Source organism: Pseudonaja textilis, chromosome 1 (assembly GCF_049901715.1).
Source record: "Pseudonaja textilis isolate UNSWEBS1 chromosome 1, rPseTex1.2, whole genome shotgun sequence".
In the NCBI taxonomy this organism is placed as follows: Eukaryota; Metazoa; Chordata; class Lepidosauria; order Squamata; family Elapidae; genus Pseudonaja; species Pseudonaja textilis.
Window position 1 is genome coordinate 239,769,415 of NC_141990.1, and position 24,512 is coordinate 239,793,926.

At 42.2% G+C, this 24,512-nt stretch overlaps 1 protein-coding gene across 1 annotated transcript in view; it reads left to right on the forward strand.

Moving 5' to 3' along the window:
• Positions 1–24,512, forward strand: part of RRAS2 (RAS related 2) — a 66,515-nt gene that overhangs the window by 24,428 nt on the left and 17,575 nt on the right. Inside the window, exons 2-5 of the mRNA XM_026706486.2 lie at positions 14,835–14,922; positions 15,511–15,613; positions 16,136–16,244; positions 17,464–17,582. Of these exons, the coding sequence (XP_026562271.1) occupies positions 14,835–14,922; positions 15,511–15,613; positions 16,136–16,244; positions 17,464–17,582 (419 nt within the window). The remainder of the gene's footprint in view (positions 1–14,834; positions 14,923–15,510; positions 15,614–16,135; positions 16,245–17,463; positions 17,583–24,512) is intronic.

The following is a 24,512-nucleotide window of genomic DNA, read 5'->3' on the forward strand; positions in this document are numbered from 1 at the left end:
GTATACTTGTGGACTTCTGGATATATTGGAATACAACTCCTGTGGCCATGCTGACTGGGATTGTACCATGAAAAAGGCCCAGACCTAAATCATTACAAGTAGCCCTCAAACTTGGTGCTTGATCTGTGGATATGCCCCGATTCTGCTTTGTCCTTGCTGGCTGGATTCCAGGACCATATGATGCTTGTTTCCAATTGCCACTAGCTAGTTACTATGAGTACAACTGTTTCCCAAGTGAGAGAGAAAGCTTATCTGTAGTAGTTCATGCTCCTGTACTCTCTTGGTTATTGTAATGCAGGGGTGTCAAACTGGTGGATGCATCACACGCAGGCCATGCCCACCCCAATTCTGTGAATGGAAAAAATGTCACAAAATGTCATGTGACGGCAATGTCACGTAGCAAGTTTGACGCCCATGCTGTAATGTATTACAAGTAGTCCTCATTTAGTGACTTGTTTAGTGACTGTTTGCAGTTATGACAGTGATGAAGAAATAATTTTATGACCTGTCCTTGCATTTACAACTTTTGCAGGTCTATAAAGCAGAGAAAAAACTCTAATAAGTCATACTTTTGGTTTCATCTAGTGACCACTTTGCTTAAGGATTGAGTTGCTGGTCCCAGTTATGGTCACTAAACAAAGACCATCTGTTTATGTGGAGCTGATTTGAAGATTCTTGAAAATCTCAGGATTGTTCACTAGTTTTGGTACTGTGAAACCATATAACAAACTTCACTGGCTGTTATTTGTCATCATTAGCAGATAGCTTTGATAAATGAAGCCTTTCAGGGCTTAGGATTTTGTTATCTATCTCCCTGTATCTGCCTGTAAGTTATGGTCTTCCAATTACGTATTTTTGAGAGCGCAATCATCATCGTCATCTTTGAAAACTCATAGTAATAGTTTTTCTGGGATGTCACCCTGACCCGAACTTTCTCTTTTTGCTTTTAGAATTGACACTCCCCCCCACCCCCACCCCGCCAAGCCCTGGTCTCCTTTTGTAAGACCCAGAAGACTGCAGGGATGAAGGCTGCATTTGGGGGGGTTGGGGATTGGACTATCCATTGCAACCTGTGAATTAGTTTGGTGAAATATTTGACATAGTTCTGTTTTAATGGGGTGGGCAGTTTTGTTGGAGGGGGAGTGTAATTGTTTTTAATTTTGGCTGCCAATTTTTTTCTTGCTTTTTTTGGTTTTTAAAATTATTGTTAACCACTTAAGAGTTGTTTGGGAGTTTTTGATATACCAGGAATATACGTATATATAACACAATGATTAGATGATTTAGATGTTATTGTAAAATTGGGGATTAATGTAGGGCAATATTATAATGGATGATAGGGTATAAGAAATTTTATTAATCAGTTCTTTTTGTTTTCATTGGATAAAAGGTGGAGATGTCTTTGTAGATTGAACTAAATAAAATAAGTATAGTATTTAGCTTCTCCAAAAAAAAGTAAGGTCATTAATTCCAGACTATTCTATACCAAATATATAACACATATACTAAGCTTCTGTTCACTGTCTTTGGTAGGAGACTTATTATCAAGCTCATGTGATGTTAAACATGTTTGTAACTTAGCTATCTAGATTAAGAGGGATGTAAGTTGAGGATAAGTCTGTACCTTTTCTCTTCTTAATGCTGGTCTGTGACCATAAATAAAAATTTAAAAAGTCGTTCTTTTGCCTGTATATCTATTCATGATATCCATGGCATTTTGTTATCTTTAGCAGTCATACTTATTTTTCTTTTCTTTCTTCTGCGTAAAAGACTCAATATCCAAAGGGAACTTTATTGTATGTTTCATACATGTTGCATCTAACTTGGCCTCAGTTGAGGAGTCAAGCTCAAAAATGTTACCTAATGTGGTCCTCTGTTCATCTTTCTAAATACAAAATAAATCTCCATTCTCTTCCCCGCCCACCCAAAAAATTAAGCACTGATGCTAAGTAACTTTTCTAACATATACTTCTATTACCTTCTACCATCTATTAATTAGCTGGAGTTAGCTTTGTCTATTCTATATTTGGTTAGAGAAACAGGAGGTACGGATAGATGATGTTTTTCCTAGTTCTGAATATTTCTGGGAACACAAAGCAAAAGCCTAGTTTATTTTATGTATATCAGTTTACATTCCCATTTTCTGCTCAGAGGGTGCTTAATACATCGAAGCAAAGCTAACAAGGCTTATTGCTGTTTACAAGCATATTTGGGTCTTTTTTGAAGTAGTTAAAACATGAGTGATGATTAATTGAAGTAAGACATCTCTAGTCATAATTGTTATAGTAGATCAACATTATTTCCTTGAAATTGGTGGCTGCTCACTTGCCCTCCTTTCTATATGAAACTAAGTTTAGTAGCAATCAGCAAGCCAGCTTCGAAAAAAATTCAGAATTAGAAATCCTATGATTTTGAGCTGGCTTTGGAATATTAAAGAATATTAAGGCATTCTCCTCCATGCAGCATCGAGAGCCCAGGATGGGTTGACTCCTTCCTGTGATGTCATTTAGCTGAATCTGTACTAAGATATAAAAGCCAGCCCCCGGGAGAGACCCCAGATTTTGACTCAGCTCCTTTCAGTCAGTAGCTGTGTCTCTGAAAGCGTTCTGTTAGATAGCAATCACCAGCGATCTTCAGTACTTTTTCCTCGCTTCAAGCAACTTCCAGGGATCTGGGCAGCTGCTCTTCCAGGAGAGCAGGGCTCTCTCTCCTGTTCAGCTCCTCTCTTGATTGCTCCAATGGTTCCTGCTTCCCTACCAATGACAGGAACCAGCCACTCATCCATCAAGGTCCCGCACCTGCAACAAATCTGGAGATCTCTCCATTGGTGGCATTCCCCATCAATCTGGAAGGGACTCCTGTTCAGGGACCCAGACAGGCTAGTGATAACCATCAATGCCAGCCTCCTGGGTTGGGGTTCCTATATGCAGGGCCAGATAGCTCATGGCGTTTGGTCCAGGTCAGAGCAGACCCTTCCCATAAATTGGCTAGAGCTCAGAGCCATTTTTCTGGCTCTCAAGCATTTCAGGCATTCAGTGACCGGCTCTCATGTTCTACTCCTTATGGACAACATGGCCGCAAAGGCTCATGTCAACCAGCAAGGGGGGACAAGGTCCAAAGCCCTCATGAGAGAGACTCTACGGTTGGGGTTATGGGCAGAGAAACACCTGTTGTCAATCTCAGCAGACCCCATCTCCGGGGTCGACAACTCCCAGGCCGACTGGCTCAGCAGGAGCCTAGTCGACCAGGCAGAATGGTCCATACTTCCGTCTCTATTCAGGGACCTTTCCCTCAGATTCGGAACACCGGAGGTGGATCTCTTCTCCACTCCTCAAAACACCCAAGTCACCAGATTCTTTGCCAGGGAGCGGAGGGGACCAATGCTCTTTGGTGCAGATGGCTCAAAGATCTCTACACCTTTCCCCCACTTCCCATCATTCCAGCAGTAATTCGGAAGATGTTGGAGGAATGAGTGGACCTCCTCCTCCTGGAACCCTATTGGCCAAGGAGACCCTGGTTTGCAGAACTGGTCAATCTATCGATGGCTTCTCCTTGGAGGATCCCAGCCCATCTAATCTCCCTTCACCAGGGGGCTCTGCTCCACCCAGAGCTCCAGTGGCTCAAGCTGACCGTGTGGCACTTGAGCAGCAGCGGCTAGAGGAGGCTGATCTTCCAGAAAGGGTCATCCTCACTATCCTGGAGTCTCGCAAACCTTCTACAAGGCGCATCTATGATGCCACTTGGAAGGCCTTTTCCCGATGGTGCCTTAGGTGCTACAGCCCAGTTGGCAGAAGTTCTTAGATTCCTTCAGCATGGTCTGGAGAAAGGTTTGGCCCCCAACACCTTATGCAGGCAGGTTGCGGCCTTCTCCTCAGTTCTTTCATGGGGTTCGCTTCCTTCCTTATCCCATCACCCTTCAGTCAGGAGGTTTTTGAAAGGGGCTTCCAACCTGCACCCACCGGTGGTTCACAGATATCCTTCCTGGGACCTTCATGTGGTCCTTAATGCCCTTACAAAGCCCCCCTTTGAACCCCTTAGAACTCTGAAAGTAGTGTTCCTCGTTTCCATCATTTCAGCCAGATGGGTTTCCGAGCTTGCTGCTCTTTCCATCAGACAGGACCTTTGTTCCATTCACGATGGTAGGGTTGTTCTCCGTCTGGACCGCTCATTTATTCCGAAGATTAACACTTGGTTTCATAGGTCCCAGGACATTGTGTTGCCTGACTTCTGCCCCCTCCCACACCATGACTTAGAGTGGCAGTGGCACACGTTAGACATAAGAAGGGCTCTAAGAATATACATTAAGCGCACTTCCTCCCTCAGGAAGTCGGAAGCCATGTTTGTTTCCTTTTTCCCTTCTCACTTGGGGCACAAGGCCTCTTCTCCTACTATTAGCGGGTGGGTCTGGACTTACATTGAGCAGGCCTACAAAGCTGCAGCCCTTCCAGTTCCCCGAGGTCTGACAGCGTACTCTACTAGAAGCGCGGCCACTTCTGCTGCCTGGGCGACCCAAGCATCCTTGGAAGAGATCTGTCGTGTGGTCACGTGGACATCCCCGTCCCCTTTCATCAGACACTAGCATCTGGATGCCTTTGCCTCGGTGACTGCAGCCTTTGGCAGATGGGTGCTTCAACGCATGGTTCCACAGTTGGTGTGATGAGCCGGACGAAGACCCGCCCGTGGACACGCAAGCTTTGGTATGTCCCATCCTGGGCTCTCGATGCAGCATGGAGGAAAATGGGCGTTGGTAGAAGTTACTGTGAATGCCCTTTCTATCTATGCTGCGAGAGAGCCCAGCCTCTCCCTTGATTCCTCCGGAGAGGGTAAGACATATTTCTGTATTCATTTTGTGCTTTCAGAGACACCTTTCAGTCTCTCAAGTATCTTCGCCAAAGCTGGGGTCTATCCCGGGGGCTGTCTTTTATATCTTAGTACAAACTCAGCTAAATGACATCATAGGAAGGAGTCAACCCATCCTGGGCTCTCTCGCAGCATAGATAGAAAGGGCATTCATGGTAACTTCTACCAATGCCCATTCCTATGCCTGTTTTAGAGTGGCCAGACAGCTTGTGAGTTTACTAACTCTAAAAACACAACTTTTGCTGAGGTTGCCAATCTTTCAAACCTTGAGGCATCCAAACGTGTTGGATTAAATCTCACAGGCTCCTTTGGAAGTGTGGAAGTTAGTGAGAAATGTAGTTCATTGTAGACTAGAAAGAGAAATTCATATACCTAATATGATTTCTGTGTGTCAATTAATAGGCTTCTGCAAGAAAATACTAGGTTTGTGATTCGCAAGAGTTTAGTTAATATGATAGTTGGTTTTAACGACTAAAACCAGGCTTGGGACTGAGGTAAAAACCAGGGGGTATGAGCCTCTTTGTTCAATTTTATGATTGTCAATTGTGACCAGAAGACAAGTCAGTGTTAATAAGCATGTTTTTGTAGTAAGTTTTGTTTTTTATATGTCAAAAGGAAAAGCTTGGTTTTGACACTGTGGTGTACAGTCTTAACACTATTCCAAGCATCTGACCTCTGTTCCTATAATTGCTTCATTCTAACCTCTGAGAGCAGCCGCATTTAATTTCCTACTTCAACTTGGTTTTGCTTTTCAAAGATCTGCATTTCTGAAATGTCATGTCTGCATTTCTGAAAAAATCATTTTCTAAGTAATGTCAAAAAAATAGATCACAACTTTATTTTGCACTGGTAATCTTCTGATACAGCTTTTTAAACACTCTATTCTCCAGCATGCCGATTGGAGAATCCACACACTTGGGTTGATTCATGCCTTTCTGCCCAGAGACTGAGTCCTCAATCTTTGCCACGCCTCTCTGCCCACGATCAGGACCCCAGTGATGACTCAGTCTTGGCTCTACAGAGACGGGGTAAAGATTGCCTCCGTGTTTAGCCGAAGACATAAGCTACAGGCATGTGGATTCTTCAAAAAGCAGCAATCAGGTTTGCAGGGGACTGAAAGACAGGCTTCTGGTGAAGCTCTGCAGTCTCCAGTTTCCAATTGTCCATTAGTGCACGGCTTCCCCGAACCACCAATACAAGCCTCATTAAGGCTATGGTACAGGGGAGAGCTCTAGAAGCTAATTCTCGCCACTGGGTGTGTGTGTGTGTGCTTCCCAAGAACTTAAGCCGTCATCTGCAGCAACATGCAGAAAGTGCAATTCGGGCTCAACCGGATAACTCTGGCAAAGCCGATTGCAGCCGCACCTCTCCACAGCTGATCGTCAGAGTCGGAGGACGTCATTTTCGCTGCGACTGTGTGGGTGAGTGTGCAGGCTACTCCAGGGATCTGGTCTTGCTGCCACCACTAGCAGCCCAGAAGAAAGGAAGGGATCTGGGCTGCAGACTGCCCGAAAATTAATGTGGTTAGGAGGATTGAGCAATTAGCCTCTCCTCTCAGGGACAGTGTTATCAAAGCCTTAAGCTGCTAATATGGCTGATCGCTCAACAGATAGCGTGGAGCCTCAATGTTCCAAAAATCCAAACAGAGTTCCAGGAAGGCTAGATCTGCAAACAAGGATGCAGCAGATAAAATCAAGGCGAAAGCCATTTACTCATGGAAGCCTCCTAGGGCTGAGGAAAAGGATGCCAATAGAAGATAAAAAGCCCTGGAAAAAACAGTTTTCCAGAGCAGAAAGGCAGGCTGAACAAGAGAGGTACTTCCCCCTCCCCCCAGTCAACTGCCTTTTCCTGCCCTCAATAGCTGTTAATTCAAACCTTGCCTGCAACTCAAATGGCATGGTCACCAGAGGGTGATAGTGAGGTTGTGCGAGGTGTACCTGTCCCAGGAGCACCAGGACAGCATTAAGTCCTTGGTGAACCATATCTGAGCAGAACGAGTCGTTCCCTTGGCAGTGCTTTCCCAACTATTAGGAAAAATGGTGTCATGTATAGCAATGGTTCCCTAGGCCAGGCTACACTCCAGAACCCTGCAATGGTTTCTGTTACCATTCCAGAGAGTAGGAAACAGTACCTCCAATATCAGGGTTCGAGTACCATTAGAAACACTCAGGTCCCTCAGATAGTGGGTTTCTCCAGCAATGACCAAGGGAACCCTGTTCAAGGAGTCCAGCTGCCTGACTTTGACCTTGGGTGTCAGCCTCTTCGGGTAGGGGGGGGCATCTCCGGTCCCAGCTGGCTCAAGGTCAATGGTCCCAGCCGGACCTAAAAAAAAAATAAACTGGTTGGAGCTCTGAGCAATTCATCTGGCCGTACTTCAGTTCCAGAACACTGTATCAGGACAGCATGTATTAATACTGACGGACAACATGGCTGCCAAAATGCATGTCAACCAACAAAGCGGGACCCATTCCAGGTCTCTCATGCATGAAGCAGAGCAATTGGGACACTGGGCAGAGGCTCACCTGTTATCCAACAAGGTGGAGCACATCTTGGGAGTGACAAATGTGCAGGCGGACTACCTGAGCAGGAACAAGGTGGACCATTCCGAGTGGCTCTTGCATCCGGACCTCTTCAGGGAACTGTCCCAGAGATTTAGCCATCCTGTGCCGGACTTGTTCGCCACCCTGGCAAACTCGCAACTGCTGAGATTTTTCTCCAGATTTCTGACTCTGACAGCAGAGGGTGTCAACATCCCTCACAACCCATGGCCCAAGAGCCTATTATATATCTTCCCTCCTTTCCCCCTCATTCTGGGGATGATATGGAAGATCCTTCAAGAAAGAGTGGAAATCTACTCATCGCTCCCCATTGGCCCAGATGGTCATGGTACGCAGACCTGGACCTTTGCATTTTTCACGTACCAAGTTCATATAATTGACCATAGGCCGCTGGATAAGAGCTTGTAGAGCCAAGGCCTATGAAATTCAAGGTCTTCCTGTACCCAGACAAGTAACTGCCCACTCAACGAGAAGTGCAGCTAGCACAGATGTGTAGGTGATGCAGGCTTCAATCGAGGATAACTGCAGGGCGGTGACATGGTCATCCCTGCTTCCCTTTGTAAGGCACTATAAACTGGACTCTTTCGCCTTGACAGAGGTGGCCTTTGGTAGAAGGGTGCTACAACATGTACATACAGATGGAGGATCACAGGACCAGACCACTTCCTGCCCATAGGGACAGCTGGCTTTAGTATGTCCCACATGTGTGGATTCTCCAGTCGGCATGCTGGAGAAGGGGCGTTGGCTTACCTGAACGCCTTTTCTTATCATGACAATCCTCTCCCACCCTGGTGACCATCTGGTCCAACGTCCAGGTGGGAGACTGAGCCAATACCACAAAGATCATCAGGTCACTGCGCCTTCATTGTCACTGGGATCCTGACTATGGGCGGAGAGGCGTGGCAAGGATTAATGACTCAGTCTCTGGGCAGAAAGGCGTGAATCAACTCCCGTGTGTGGATTCCTCATCATCATGCTGAGAAAAGGCGTTCGGGTAAGCCAACGCCCCTTTGCATCCAATTACTGCATTGTAGGAGTATATAGTATCAGTATCTCTTCTTTGCTACCCTCATCTACTGCAGGGATGACAAACAAAATGCAGCATCTCCTTTTGCTTAAAAAAATTGTGTATACAGTATATTCTACTTCAGTGGTACTGCAGTGTATTGGTTTGGAGAGAGTAGACGTTCTATGTGGAGCTCCCTGGGCCCCATAGCTGTTAGGGAAGGGGCTACAGAACCTTTTCACAAGGAAAATATATAATAGGTGGACTTTCTGGGACCAGTCCTCCAGAATATAAAACTAGTAGCCAAGTTCATTTCTTGTTCTTTGAGGTCATGCACTTGGATTCTAAGCCTGAAGAGCAAGGGATGTCTGATTTTTGTTATTATGTGATCTGTTCTGGGAATCTCTCAAGATGAAATGGGGGATATGAGCTTCAAATAAAACTGTAACTTGAAAAAAGGCTAAAGTCAGGTTCAAGTCCATTTATAAATGACAATTTTATAGGTTTAAAATAATTCATTACAGCCATTTAATAAATTAAGCCACATTTGTTAAGCTTTAAAGCTATTCTCACTTTGAACAAATGTACTTGGATGCATCATGGACATCATAGGAGAATCATGCTGGTCTGTGGTGGCAAAAATCAGGAAGAATCTGGTAGCACCTTTTTTTTAACACACATTTTATTAAGAAAGCACGATAATTCATGAGCTGTGACATCTGATAAAATGAGCCTACCTCACAAAGGTAATGTTTCTCAATAAAATGTGTTTGTTGGAATGTTCCTCATCTTTCAGATTTTTTTTAGATATATGGAGAGGACCAGAATTTCCTTTTCTTTAAATAGTGGAAAAGAAATAAATATAGATGGAAAATGGGTGTGTAGAAATTATCCAGTCTGTTTTCATTGTAATTTGGAGCATTGTAATTTTCATTGTAATTTGGAGTTTTCATTGTAATTTGTAAAGAACCTAACAAAGCTTGCAAAGATCTGACTTGAAATCCAGATCAGGAATGAAGTTTAGAAAAGTGAAAGTTCACCCTGTTGTTGTTTAGACTGGGAAAAATTCAAATAGTTTGAGTTGTTATAAAGGATATAACTATTTGTGTTGCAATACAAGGGGAATGACGGGCATCCATTTTCTTCAATGACAACGTACAACACACAATGTCTGCCTATGCTTGCTTAAAAACTTCTTTTTAATTTGCCCTTTTCACTGCCTGAGATGTCATGCCCCAACTGAACAAACTATGAAACAAAGCATTTTTCTTTCAGTGTTCCTCAACTCTTTCCAAACACTGTCACCAACAATGGTCAGATTAGAAAAGCCGCTCTGATTGAGAATTATCCTATCAGTACATGAAGCCAGTAGTTTCCTATCCTGTCCTTTCCACTAAAGTATTTTATATAAGCAATTTCCCTTACTATTTGGTGATATATCTGCAGTAGTGTCAGTTTTGGAGAAATAGTTTGATAGACTGCCCTCTGAACACACCAAGAATGTAATTTTGTGGAAGCCTGGATTTCAACTTATTTGGTCCACCAGTGATAAAATCTGTTCCATATTAGCCTGATCCACCTTGGACTTGACTTTCAGGGAGATGCACTTCTAATAAATTGGGAGGTTTTGTATGCAATATAATAATGTAATTAGGCTGAATTAAGGATTATATTAGGCTGAATTAAGGGTGAATTAAATCCTTTTGAAGTTCTGTTGTGTGGTTCAGTAAAACCTATGAATCCAAGATGTTCCAATGGCAACAATAACCCATAAGTCCTTGGCTTGCTACTCAGATCCTTCCTCTTTTAAAGAAACATAAATCTAGTAGTCTAAACAGAACTGATTGTAGTTCTGTTTAGAACTGCCTTTGAAAATTTTCAGAAACTTTAGAAGGTTCAACATATGACAGTCATATCACCCCACTTCTTTTCCAGGTGCATTGGTGAGAATACGCTGCAGAATCAAATGATAGCCAGATCTTTAATATTGGCATGTAATGCACAATGAGGTATGCTGCATGGAAGATGTAGTATGATTAGTGTAAGGAATAATTACAGCGTAAAGACATTGTGATTTAAACATGATAATAGTCCTACTTTGTTACATTAGAGGTATAATTGAAATATCTGCAGAATTGTCTTTCCCCAATGGGATTGGTCTGCTCCGCTCATTAAGACAGAAAAGGCTTACTGTGGATCTCATCAGCCAAGAAGTTTCAGCTGGTAGAATGCAGGAAAAGAGCCTTCTCTTCCATGGTTCCTGCTGTTTGGAAAATCTTGCCATACGAGAGAAGATTTGCCCCCACTCTTTTAAGCCTTCAAAAAAGCTCTTAAAATCTGGCTATGCCAGCTGGCATGGGGTCTTGAAGGAGAAGTTACTGGCTAGAGGTTGTAGAGAAGGTATCCCAATTCTCCCCTCCAAATCCTTTGGTTTAATTTTTGTAATTTTAACCCATTTTATATTTATAACTTATTACATGTTGTTTTATTTTGATGTATGCTGCTCAGTGATACCTGAACTGCTAAATGGGCAGCAAATTAATTTGACTAAACAAACAAGTAATTCTTATTTCTACATTATTTTCACAACTAACGAAACTGACTAGTTAAACTGGGTACCAAAGATAACTGATACTGAAAACACACTTTAATGAGAGAGAGAATCTCCAACTTTATCCCCAAACACAAAAAATAAAGAAATATCAACTGTTACTTTTGACCTGCTGCAAATATTTCCTACTGATTGATTTATATAGACCTGTTTTGATCACATGCAAGAATAAATGTCCTCAAAGATGTCAAAGAAAATTATTTTGGTTTATAAGAATTACTTAGCTTACTTATTTGGAAACTAAAAAAAAAAAAAACCTTTCTTTTTCAGAATGATTAAAGAAAGCAATAGCTATTGTAAAGCAATGACTGTGGCTGATTCTCACCAGTGCTTGTGGGAAGATTACGGTCACTCCTTTTGTACGTTGAATGTGCCATTGACTATCCAAAATTACTAAGTGTACAAAAATGAACAGAAAATAGCCTGTATTTAAACCTAAGGCTCTGCCACAACCAGGTTTGAAAGAAAAGTGGTTCTTTAATAGGCGTAGGGTAGTCATGTAGCAGATGTCAACATCTTTTTAAAGCAGCTGTGTATCTTTCTGTGACTGTGTGTGGATGCTCCCTCAGTTGCTCCCCAAACCCAGAAGAGACTTGTTTGAATTCAGGAGTTGTCAACAGATGCTATGATCAAAGACCTTTTCTCTTTTAAGTTTCTCTTTTGAGTTGAAAGCCAAAACCTACTTTCAAGCTAAAGTTCAAAAACAAGGCATGGATCAGGAATTTATCTAAAAGTTATCTAATAGAAAACATTAAATATAATGTATGTGTGTGTATGTGTGTGTGATGGTCCCCTTTTGAAAAGTGTCAGCTGACTATAGTACCTATGGAAGGATGTCTGTGGAACAAATGCACACAAATTCATGCAGAAACAACTAGCACAGCCAATCCATAGAAATATCTCAAATTGTTTTATAATGAGACCAAGAAATAAAATGAAACAAGAAAAAAAAATCCATCTTGTACCCAATAGTTTTTTTCCTACTACAGGCTGGAAGGAGAAAAATTAACAAGAATAATTTTTGCCACAATTACAGAAACAAGCACAAACTAAAATTTAGCAGGATCAGGTAAGCAGCATGGGGAAAACTCCCAGAAGCATAAGAATTTGAGAGTTGAGGAAAACAGATTGTCAAGAATAGTAACGAAAGTATTTTGTTTTCTTCTGGGCTCAGTTTGGAGAGTAAATATAGAATAATGCCCTTAGATATTATCAAAATAATACTTTTTTGGAACATGGCTTGGTGGATGGGTGAGTGGAGAGCTATTTGGCAACTAGCCAGGGTTAGGAAAGTCCCTGAGTAATAACTCAAATTCTGAGTTAATTCTCTGATTAATTCAACATCTGTTCTTCTGGGTTTAGTCAAATCATTTTATTTCAATGACTCATTAGAACTTATTTGTTATTTATGGAGTCATACACTAGGACTGTTCCTGATACGAGAGGACATTTTCTTTACTAAAATTGCTGTAAAAATGACTTTTATTCATTTTTTTTTCACTTTTGCCAGGAATGCTTATTTTTAGATGGCCAGTTGTTGTTTCACCTTTTCGGGATCTGTATTATACTTCCAGAGTAGTGGAAGTAGTTAAGAATAAGAAGTGTTCTGTGCTGGAGATGGGAAGTATTTAATTTTTCCAAGTAATTCAAAAGATAGCTGATCATATTTTAGCAGTTGTTTCCATGGGTCTCTGTGTTGTGGTTACTGAATGGATACACCTCTTAAATATACACACCTCTTAAATATCATTTGAGCTATTACCTCAAATAATTCAGAACTTGCTTTTGTTTGGTTTTGGTTGAAAGTCCCCTGAGCATGAATTAGGGGGAAGTCCACAGATGCATTTGTCTTGCTGGCCTCTAAAGGACTTTCACACCGGCAGCCAAAAATAAAAACAACTTTTGTGTTATACCAATGCATGTTTTGGAACCATCTTTTCTTGTTCAGTATATATGGGTGGCATAAAGGGATGGTGTTCCCTCAAGAATTTGGAAGCTGTTGCTAAGCAACATTCTGCAGATTGCTTCTTTAAAACCTAGGTTAAGAGTCTGAGGCAGGAAGCAGGTTATCTTTTGAAGTTTTTCTCTTGGAATACCTTGCAGTACGTTCTTTGAAACTGTGGAATAGAAGATTGTAGGTGGCCATCAAATTGGCTTTTATGTGACAAACATTTTAACTTTTGAATTAAAACAGCTGGGGAAAAGAGTCTAAGCATGCTGAATCTGGGGTTGATTCTGAGTTTAAAACTTGTGGCAATGTTTGCATTTTATGGAGTATTAGTAAATAATACAGTATAAACAGCTTAATTGCACATACTTTTATGATTTCAACTAACAAAAAGGGCCAAATAAACTAAGGATTACTAAATCTAGTAGGAACACATGGTGTGAGGCCTCGGTGACTCACAAAAGCATCCAGAAGTACTGAGTGTAGTCCGAGAGCCTTGAAAAACTGCCACCAAATTGTAATTTTTAATGAGAAAGAATAGGAAAGTTAACAATGCTTTTTGAAGAAGAAGCACACCATATTTCATTAATTATATTCATTTAATTATATTTAATGAATGAAAATTAAAGCTAGCACATTTCCTGCCCTAATCTTGTTTTACTTTTAGAAGTGCTGCAGCCTAATCTCGCCCTTGATCCTAATCTCGCCCTCCTTAGGGTATAGCGTGTCTGCCCATCAGCTTTTTAAGTGTAGTCATGTAAAAAGAAAAAAAAAATAATTTGCTATAACATTTAATTCCAGTTGTGTGGCATTGTATTAATTTATTCTAATTTATTAAAACTGGAAACACTTCCACTCCACCTCACTGGATGCAGAATTAAACTGCAGTTGGTTAAAAGAGATTGGATGATAGTTATAAGGATTCATAGCAGAATCTAGTTACTCTGTTTGCAATGTGTATGTGTGTATGTATTTACAGTGTATATATATGTAGATGAACACAATACACAAGCCTGATGTTGGCAGATGAGATTCTGCCGAAACGTCGCTACAACTTTAAAAGCACAACTATAATGACATGGAAAATACCCGAACAAAGCTGAATACGATAGATGGATGGATGGATGGATGGATGGATGGATGGATAGATAGATAGATAGATAGATAGATAGATAGATAGATAGATAGATAGATAGGCAGGCAGGAATAGATGGATGATAGATGATAGATAGATAGAGAGATAGAGAGAGAGATAGAGAGAGAGAGAGATACACACAAACACACACATATATGAACCTTCACTAAAATACACTTCTGACATAGCCTATGGCTTGGATGGAAAGTGTATTCTTTTCAGGCATTATGGCAGCCATGCCAATATACCCCCATCACTCCCCCAATCTCTGTATAAAAAGATGCTGCCCCTCTATCGCACAAGGCACAGACTGAACAATTACAAATCTCGGTCTCATAAATGTCTCTAATGGCATTCAGGTGGACACTGGATAAGACTTCCCTGTAGGCCTTCCTTTTTAATCTTGATGAAGCAGAAAAAGTCATTTGGGCTGTTGGAAAAAAACTACCTGTTAGTTCCATTAGCTTCCAGGATGGGCTCATGTGAAGAATCCAGACACTAGTAAATTCATCCTTGAGACTTCTCAATGGCTTTTGATACACTTGAACATGGTATTCTTTTGATATTCAGCTCAGTGGACTGGGGGCATGAAGGATTGTATGGCAGTGTTTTTCTTTTCTCCTTCAGGATTGGAGTCATGCTGGTGGATTGGTTGATGGTTTCACAATAACTTGGGGGTTTAATGTGCTTGTTTCTTCTTCTTCTTTTTTCTGCAGTCGTACTTCGTTACAGATTATGATCCCACAATTGAAGATTCCTACACAAAGCAATGTGTAATAGATGAAAGGGCAGCAAGATTAGATAGTAAGTTTCTTATTCATTTTGTCCCTCTATAGAATTTGATTGGGTGTGGAATGTTTATTTAAGAACCAGATCCATTTTCATTATTTGTATTCACTTCTTTAATTGTTCCTCTCTTGAGTTTATATAAGCATGTAAAGCCTCTATATCCATGGAAGGAGGAGCATATTAATTCCATTTCTTCTCAACAATGATTTTCTATAGTCTTCACACTATCACCCGTGTATAGAATTAGAGAACAGTAATATAGGATGGAGAAAACATCGTGTTTGCTTTCCCTCAAAGTCATGTTAGAGTTAATTTTTAAACATTAAATAAAGTATGTGTGGTATGTCAGGGAAACATCGCCTATTGTACCTCCCAACATTTGACTGTTTGAAGTTTCCTCTTTGTTGATTTTCAATATTGCAGTTAATCTGGAGACAAAGTTTAAAAGAAGCATTGGAGTGTATAACAGAAAGGCATGGGAACGGGCATCTTTAGTTTAAGAGAATATGCCCTTAGTGTTTAAAAACAAATTTAAACTACAGTTAATGCTTGGAGGTTGTAAAGAAAGTTTTTTAGGTAGGAAAACTAACTAGTCTTCTTTAGTTCTAGATACAGCAGGCCAAGAAGAATTTGGAGCCATGCGGGAACAATATATGAGGACTGGGGAAGGCTTTCTGCTTGTCTTTTCAGTCACAGATAGAGGAAGGTAATTGAATTCTGTATGAGATCTATCATATCTACTGTGGCTAGAATAAACCTACACAGATTACTTAGGAGTATTTGGTCCTGGTTTTCAACACAGTGAATTATTTTTTCTTCAAAAATCCATAGAAATGTCTGACTAACTCAGTTCAATCAAGAAAATAGTGGATTTAGTTTTCTTGAGTATAGCTTTATCATCACAAAAAAAGTGTTTCAGGGCAGGACAAGAAACAATGGATGCAAATAATCAAGGAGAGAAGCAACCTAGTACTAAGGAGAAATTTCCTGACAGTTAGAACAATTAATCAGTGGAACTACTTGCCTCCAGAAGTTGCAAATGCTCCAACATTGGTAGTTTTAAAGAAGAGATTGGAGAACCATTTGTCTGAAATGGTTGCCTAAGCAGAGGGTTGGACTAGAAGACCTCCAAGGTCCCTTCCAACTCTGTTACTCTGTTAAGGATTGTGAGATGACAGAACTACTAGCTTGGATAGTTCCTAACATTTTTTCTTCCCTTATTTCCCAGTTTTGAAGAAATTTATAAATTTCAAAGACAAATTCTTAGAGTAAAAGATCGTGATGAGTTCCCTATGATTCTAGTTGGAAATAAAGCTGATCTGGACCATCAGAGACAGGTAAGAATTTGGTAGGAACAAAATGCCAAATAAATGTGGTTGTTGTTGTTTTTTTACTATAGAATACTACTATAGAAGAATATATGGCAATGGGTTCAGTTCTTGACATCGCTAGATAGAATGCTTCCATTTGCAACTCTGAAGAGGTACTGCTCTATTTTTTTTTAAAGGAGGTTACCTTCTTGATGGATTAATTATTTGCCATCAAGTTGTTGTCAACTTTTAGCAACTACATTCTGGTCCAAAATAGATTGGGTGGTCTTACTCTGCAGTTTAGAGGTTTCATACTTAAATATTTAGATAGGAAGTCATTTTTCCTAATTTATGAAAGCATTTCTGCATTAAATCAACTTCTTCTCTGAGCAATTGCCATTTGAATGTTATTCAGGACAATATCTAAGCGATGAGACAATGATCATGACATCATTATTAAAGCATGAGTCTCTTTCCAGTTATGTTTCCAGCATTTCCGATACCAACAATTACTCATAGCATTAGAGTGAGGATTGTTTTTCATTCGTAGTAGTAATGATAATAACCCTTTCAGAAAATTGATTTAGTAGAATATAACTAAAGAGAGAAGTTATTTTGAAACAAATAGCATGTAAAAGAGGAAGTCATTTAGCAATATGGATGAAGAAGAGTAGTCTCTTCCTGTGAGTGAAAGTAGCTGGCACTTAGTGGGGATACTGTTATTCCCCTTTCCCCATCAACAGCCAGCATCATGGATGCCTTGTTGAAGTGATGTCCCAGGTGCCATGAAAATGTTATGCAAATGCCATGCAATGTATGGTGGATGATATACAGTACATAATTTGTACATGATGCACATGACAATCACTTGCTCTCCTCTCCCCGTGAACACTATGTCAATTCGTACGTTACCATGTCCATTATCACATCACCATGTTCATTATTAGTGTAGTCATTGATATAGAAGGCTGTTACGTACGCACTTATATAGCCTAATTTCTTACAACAAATTGGCTATTAAGCTTCATTGGTTGACACTCTTTATCTTTGCTTAGTCTCTTGTGGGCTCAAATTAAAATGCCTTTTTACTGATCAAGATGATTTAATCACAGTTGATGGGAGAAATTGCATGCCAGCATAAGAATTTGTTTCATGGTTAGGACAGAGCCTGAATTAGGTACTCTGGTTACCCAAACGCATTGGTGTTTGCTGTTACATACAGCATATCTTTTCTTTATGTTCTCAGGTAACACAGGAGGAAGGTCAGCAATTAGCACGGCAGTTGAAAGTAACCTATATGGAAGCTTCAGCAAAAATACGGCTCAATGTAGATCAAGCTTTTCATGAACTTGTCCGAGTTATAAGGTAAACCTTGAATTGCGAATGCATAGAAATGCATTTTAATTTCGTTTCTTTAAAAAAAATAGATTTTCTTCCTTTCTCTTTCCATTTTATTATTCATTGAGTTTATTCTTTGATTGTTTTATATACAGAAAGGGTCATAGTCATACGTAAAATTTGCATGTTTTTGTAAAAAACAAACAAACTTAGTATAAAATGCATTTGAATTCTCTTTATAAGCAGAAGGTATATTATTTCAGATGTAGTCATCTCACCAGCATTATCTTCTGTGTCTCACATAAATAATCTGCTAAGAGTTATAGGATGTCTGTTCCTTAGATGAAAAAATGAGTCCATTCTCAGTTGTATGGATCAGAGAATCCAAAGCATGGGCTATCTCCTGCTTCCTTGCTTAAAGACAGAGTCAATCAAAGTTTAGTCCAGCCCCCTTTCCACTGCTCATGCCCAGTTTTTGACTCCATCTTCATGCAGAGGACATGAGGAGAGAGTGCTCAGAAAGAAAGAAAGAAAAAATAGTAATAACGCTTTGGATTCTTCAAGAATTAAAGAGAAAGAAAAAGAGTGGAAGTCAGCAAACTGTGAGTAATTGGAAGACGCAAATAGAGAGAGCCGGGATCATGGACCAAGCCACTTAAAAGGCAAGTGGCAGCAGCGGGCAGGCTCTCGATTGGCTAGCAGAGAAAGGAGGGCTAGTTAACAAGCTTTCGGCCATCCCATAGTCGCAAGGCGAAGAGAAAGCGGGGAAGACCGGCAGTCTGCTGTAGAAAGGCAAAGGGAGCTGTTTAAAGAGCTCTTCTTATTGTGTCTAGGGCCCAGTTATCCGTTGTTGTTGTCTCCCATTGGTCAGTGAATAGGCCCAGTCTCCCGCCAATGGGTGTGTTGTTTTGGCTGTCACTTTGTATGCTGGAAGGCCCTGCTGGTCGAAGTCTTGAAAGGCCGTCTTCCCACCCCTATCCATAAATCCTGACCTGTCTGGATGTCTAGTAGGGGTTTGTGTGTACTGCCTCTGTGGGAATTGGGAGTGGCTAAAGCCACCCAGTGGAAGGAAAGGGCTGTTGTGGTTTATATGGTGAAGATTGCCTATCTGCCTGACGAAATTTCCTCGGCAAGACCTTCCTCGTACTTGGTTTCTATCAATAATGGCTCAATGGCACCCCCAAAAAGTTTGTCCCCTTTAACTGTGGCTGATGCCAGCTTCCATTTATGTTTCAGATCCTCCTGCCAGTCACATAGCCAAACAAGGCGCCTTGCAGCCACTGAAGTTGCTATGGCCTTAGTTGCATACTTGACCACATTGAGTGTGGTGTCTGCTATGAACTCCATTGCAGCTACTATTTTGTTCAAGTCCTGTTGCAATAGAAGATCGCCAGGTGGTAGCCTTTTCTGCATCTTCTCAATCCATATCAGGACTGCTCTGCTGAAAAAAGATGTCGCAGATGCTGCCTTTATAGACCATGCTGCAGCCTGGTGAACCTTTTGAAGGGTCTGCTCTGTTTTCTTGTCCTCCTCTTTTAGACCATCCTCAGCTTCATTAGCCAGCACTGTAGCTGGTGTGGAGGCTGCCACTGGACTGTCTATCATGGGAACTAGAATTAGATCCACTAGTTCCACATTATAAAATCTCTTCTCATTCCCCTGCCTCCGTTTCAGAAAAATCAGCGATAATATATCCCTTTGTTCTTTCCGGCAGCTTCACCCACGCTGGGGTTCAGCTAATGCAGTTGCTCTTTCTAACCGCTTAAGAGTATGCTCAGCCTAGACTGAGTATGGACTCTAGCCTCCCTTTCTCTTGGGCAGGCTTGTATGGCTGTTTTTGGAGCTCACTCAGTCTTGACTGAGTCTGCTCTTATCAAAGGGAACGCTGGAGGCTTTGTGGGGGTGGGAAGACGGCCTTTCAAGAGTTCGACTAGCAGGGCCTTCCAGCATACAAAGTGACAGCCAAAACACCGCACCCATTGGAGGGAGACTCGGCCTATTCACCGACCAATGGGAGACAACAACAATGGATAACTGACACAATAAGAAGAGGCCTAGTTCTGGAATTCCTCTCCACACCTCCGAACTCATTCAGAAGATGCCCGATGCCAAGAGACAAAGCCAAAAGGGTAATTATGGAAACAGCAGTGCAACTTCTGCTGGACATTCGGGCGGTACAAGTGGTACCGAGAATGAACAGGGACAAGGGTTCTACTCAAACCTGTTTGTTGTACAAAAGGCATCGAGTGTGGGGGTGGAGACCAATTTTGGATCTCAAATTACTAAACAGGCACATAGTGTATAAGAGATTTTAGATGCAATCCCTGCAATCTATACTAGGGAGCATCTGGGAGGGAGATGTCCTGACATCAGTAAACCTCACAGACGCAGTACCTACACATACCTATTACCAAAAGGCACCGAAAGTTCCTGCAGTTTGGTTATGCAGGAGGACACTACGAATATAGAGCTCTACCATTTAACCATCCTCGGGACTAAGGACATTCACCAAGGTACTGGCAGTGGTAGCAACTTTTCTCAGGACAAAGCCCATATGGATCCAATGCTACTAGCACAACTCCTGAGATTCTACTTGAGATTTCCAACACAGGGAGCAGAAGGAACCAATGCACTCCAAGGAGCGTGGCCAAAGGGGCTGCTTTATGCATTTCCCCCCCTTCCTTTAGTACCAAGGGTAATCAGGAGAGGGATAGAGGAAGGGGGCAGAGGTTTTAATGGTAGCACCTCACTGGCCCAGGAGGTCTTGGTACGCAGATCTAGTAGATCTGTCGGTATCCAGACCATGGAGAATTCCCCCAGACAGGGTAGAGCTGAACCAGGGGGCCAGCGTGTCTTAAAATGAGGACTAATAGATTGAGAAATAGTTTCTTTTCCAAGGCAGTAATTGTCTTGAATCAAACAGTGCATTTGTGATTTAGTCCTATTATTATTATAATTATTTTAATTTTTAAATACTCTGTAGTGTGATTGTGATGTGGTGTTCGGGGCACTGTGCTGATGTAGCTTTCAAATTTCATTGTATTCGTGGAATGCAATGACAATAAAGGTATTCTATTCATATGACACCTGGAGTCACAATGGCTTAAAAAAAAAACCACATGGCACTTGAGGAGGGCCACGCTAAGGCGATTAGAGTGTTCAGCCAATGTGATACAAACACTCCAGGCCTCTAGGAGGCCATCGATCAACAGAATTTATGATGCTACCTGGAGAGCATTTGGAACCTGGTGTTCTAGGAAACAAATAGGCCCAACCTCAGTGTTAGTTACACAAGTGCTGGACTTTCTCCAGGAAGGCTTGGAAAAGGGCTTAACCCCTAACACCTTATGGAGGCAGGTAGTTGCGACAGCATCAGTATTGGGTTGCGGAGCCTCGGAATGACGACATCCCCTAATCCACACGTTCATCGGGGAGCAACCAATCTAAAGCCACCAGTGATACACAGGTATCCCACTTGGGACTTGACAGGGGTGCTGAGAGTGCTCATGACTGAGCCCTTTGAACCACTGAGGTCAGTGGGATTACCCTCACTCACCCTTAAGGTGGACTTCCTAGTTGCCATTACATCAGCCAGAAGAATATCAGAGCTAGCACCATTATCTGTGATTTTGGGTGGACTATACCTCTGTGTAGTCCACCCAAACAGGGTAGGATTAATATTAGATCCGACCTTTATCCCAAGGATCAATTCTACATTCCATAGAGTGCAGGAGTTAGTACTACCAGACTTCTGCCCAGAACCAGTCCATAGCCTAGAAAAGAAGTGACACTCCTTAGACGTAAAGAGGGCTATACGCATTTATATTAAGAGAACAAGACCCATCAGAAAAATGGAGGAATTGTTCATTTCATTTAGACGGAGTTCGTTGGGACAAAGGTTTCACCATCAACCATAGGCAGATGGATCAGGACATGTATCACAAGTGCTTATGAAAGCCAATCATTGCAGTTGCCGGGTAAGATAACGGCACATTCAACCAGGAGTGCAGCCACATCAGCGGCATGGAATACACTGCCTCTGTGGGAATTGGGAGTGGTTAAAGCCACCCAGTGGAAGGAAAGGGCTGTTGTGGTATATATGGTGAAGATTGCCTATCTGCCTGATGAAATTTCCTCGGCAAGACCTTCCTCGTACTTGGTTTCTATCAGTAATGGCTCAATGGCATCCCAAAAAAGTTTGTCCCCTTTAACTGTGGCTGATGCCAGCTTCCATTTATGTTTCAGATCCTTCTGCCAGTGACATAGCCAAACAAGGCGCCTTGCAGCCACTGAAGTTGCTATGGCCTTAGTTGCATACTTGACCACATTGAGTGTGGTGTCTGCTATGAACTCCATTGCAGCTACTATTTTGTTCAAGTCCTGTTGCAATAGAAGATCGCCAGGTGGTAGCCTTTTCTGCATCTTCTCAATCCATATCAGGACTGCTCTGCTGAAAAAGATGTCGCAGATGCTGCCTTTATAGACCATGCTGCAGCCTGGTGAACCTTTTGAAGGGTCTGCTCCGTTTTCTTGTCCTCCTCTTTTAGACCATCCTCAGCTTCATTAGCCAGCACTGTAGCTGGTGTGGAGGCTGCCACTGGACTGTCTATCATGGGAACTAGAATTAGATCCACTAGTTCCACATTATAAAATCTCTTCTCATTCCCCTGCCTCCGTTTCAGAAAAATCAGCGATAATATATCCCTTTGTTCTTTCCGGCAGCTTCACCCACGCTGGGGTTCAGCTAATGCAGTTGCTCTTTCTAACCGCTTAAGAGTATGCTCAGCCTAGACTGAGTATGGACTCTAGCCTCCCTTTCTCTTGGGCAGGCTTGTATGGCTGTTTTTGGAGCTCGCTCAGCCTTGACTGAGTCTGCTCTTATCAAAGGGAACGCTGGAGGCTTTGTGGGGGTGGGAAGACGGCCTTTCAAGAGTTCGACCAGCAGGGCCTTCCAGCATACAAAGTGACAGCCAAAACAACGCACCCATTGGAGGGAGACTCGGCCTATTCACCGACCAATGGGAGACAACAACAATGGATAACTGACACAATAAGAAGAGGCCTAGTTCTGGAATTCCTCTCCACACCTCCGAACTCATTCAGAAGATGCCCGATGCCAAGAGACAAAGCCAAAAGGGTAATTATGGAAACAGCAGTGCAACTTCTGCTGGACATTCGGGCGGTACAAGTGGTACCGGAGAATGAACAGGGACAAGGGTTCTACTCAAACCTGTTTGTTGTACAAAAGGCATCGAGTGTGGGGGTGGAGACCAATTTTGGATCTCAAATTACTAAACAGGCACATAGTGTATAAGAGATTCTAGATGCAATCCCTGCAATCTATACTAGGGAGCATCCGGAAGGGAGATGTCCTGACATCAGTAAACCTCACAGACGAGTACCTACACATACCTATTACCAAAAGGCACCGAAAGTTCCTGCAGTTTGGTTACGCAGGAGGACACTACGAATACAGAGCTCTACCATTTAACCATCCTCGGGACTAAGGACATTCACCAAGGTACTGACAGTGGTAGCAACTTTTCTCAGGACAAAGCCCATACGGATCCAATGCTACTTGGACAACATATTAAAACAGTCAACATTGACTCTAAGAGCAAAGAGCGATCTAGAAACCACAATACAGACATCAAAAGAACATGGCTTTTTGGTGAATTTGGAAAAGAGCCACTTAGAACCGACAAGGCATTTACAACACTTAGGAACCGTAATAGACACCAACTCGTGCTAGGTTTACCTGTCACAGGAACAACAGGGCAGCATAAGGTCATCAATACATCAAGTGGTTACAGCCCCGGGTGGACTTACTGTCACAACTATTAGGAAAGATGATATCGTGCATCTTGATAGTACCTTGGGCCAGACTGCACGCAAGGACCTTGCACTGGTTCCTATTACCTTACCATAGAGCAGGCAAGGGCAATGTGGGAACCAAGGTACAAATTCCTCCCAGAGTGAAGCAGTCACTCCAGTGGTGGAGATCACAGGCCATGATGAGGGGGTGTGGGTTCAAGGAACCCATCCGACTGACTATCACAACAGATGCAAGTTTAGTAGGCTGGGGCCCACTGTCAGAACCAGATTACACAGGGTCAGTGGTCTCAGTCAGATCTCAGGAACAACATCAGCTGGTTAGAAGTCAGGGCATCTCACCTGGCTCTAAGGGCCTTCAAGTCAGTGATGGTGGGGACAGCATGTGTTGATCCTGACAGACAATATGACCACCAAGGCACATATCAACAGACAAAGGGGTACTCACTCCCTAAAGCTCATGCAAGAAGCAGAACAATTGGGCCTATCGACCAGGGTGGAACACATATCAGGAGTGGAGAACATTCAGGCAGATTGGCTCAGCAGAACAACTGTCGACCACTCAGAGTGGCGCTTACGCCCGGACCTGTTCAGGGAACAGTTGCACAGATTCAGGAGAGCAGTCCTGGACCTGTTTGTGACCCCAGCAAATGCACAACTCCTGAGATTCTACTTGAGATTTCCAACACAGGGAGCAGAAGGAACCAATGCACTCCAAGGAGCGTGGCCAAAGGGGCTGCTTTATGCATTTCCCCCTTCCTTTAGTACCAAGGGTAATCAGGAGAGGGATAGAGGAAGGGGGCAGAGGTTTTAATGGTAGCACCTCACTGGCCCAGAAGGTCTTGGTACACAGATCTAGTAGATCTGTCGGTATCCAGACCATGGAGAATTCCCCAGACAGGGTAGAGCTGAACCAGGGAGCCAGCGTGTCTTAAAATGAGGACTAATAGATTGAGAAATAGTTTCTTTTCCAAGGCAGTAATTGTCTTGAATCAAACAGTGCATTTGTGATTTAGTCCTATTATTATTATAATTATTTTAATTTTTAAATACTCTGTAGTGTGATTGTGATGTGGTGTTCGGGGCACTGTGCTGATGTAGCTTTCAAATTTCATTGTATTCGTG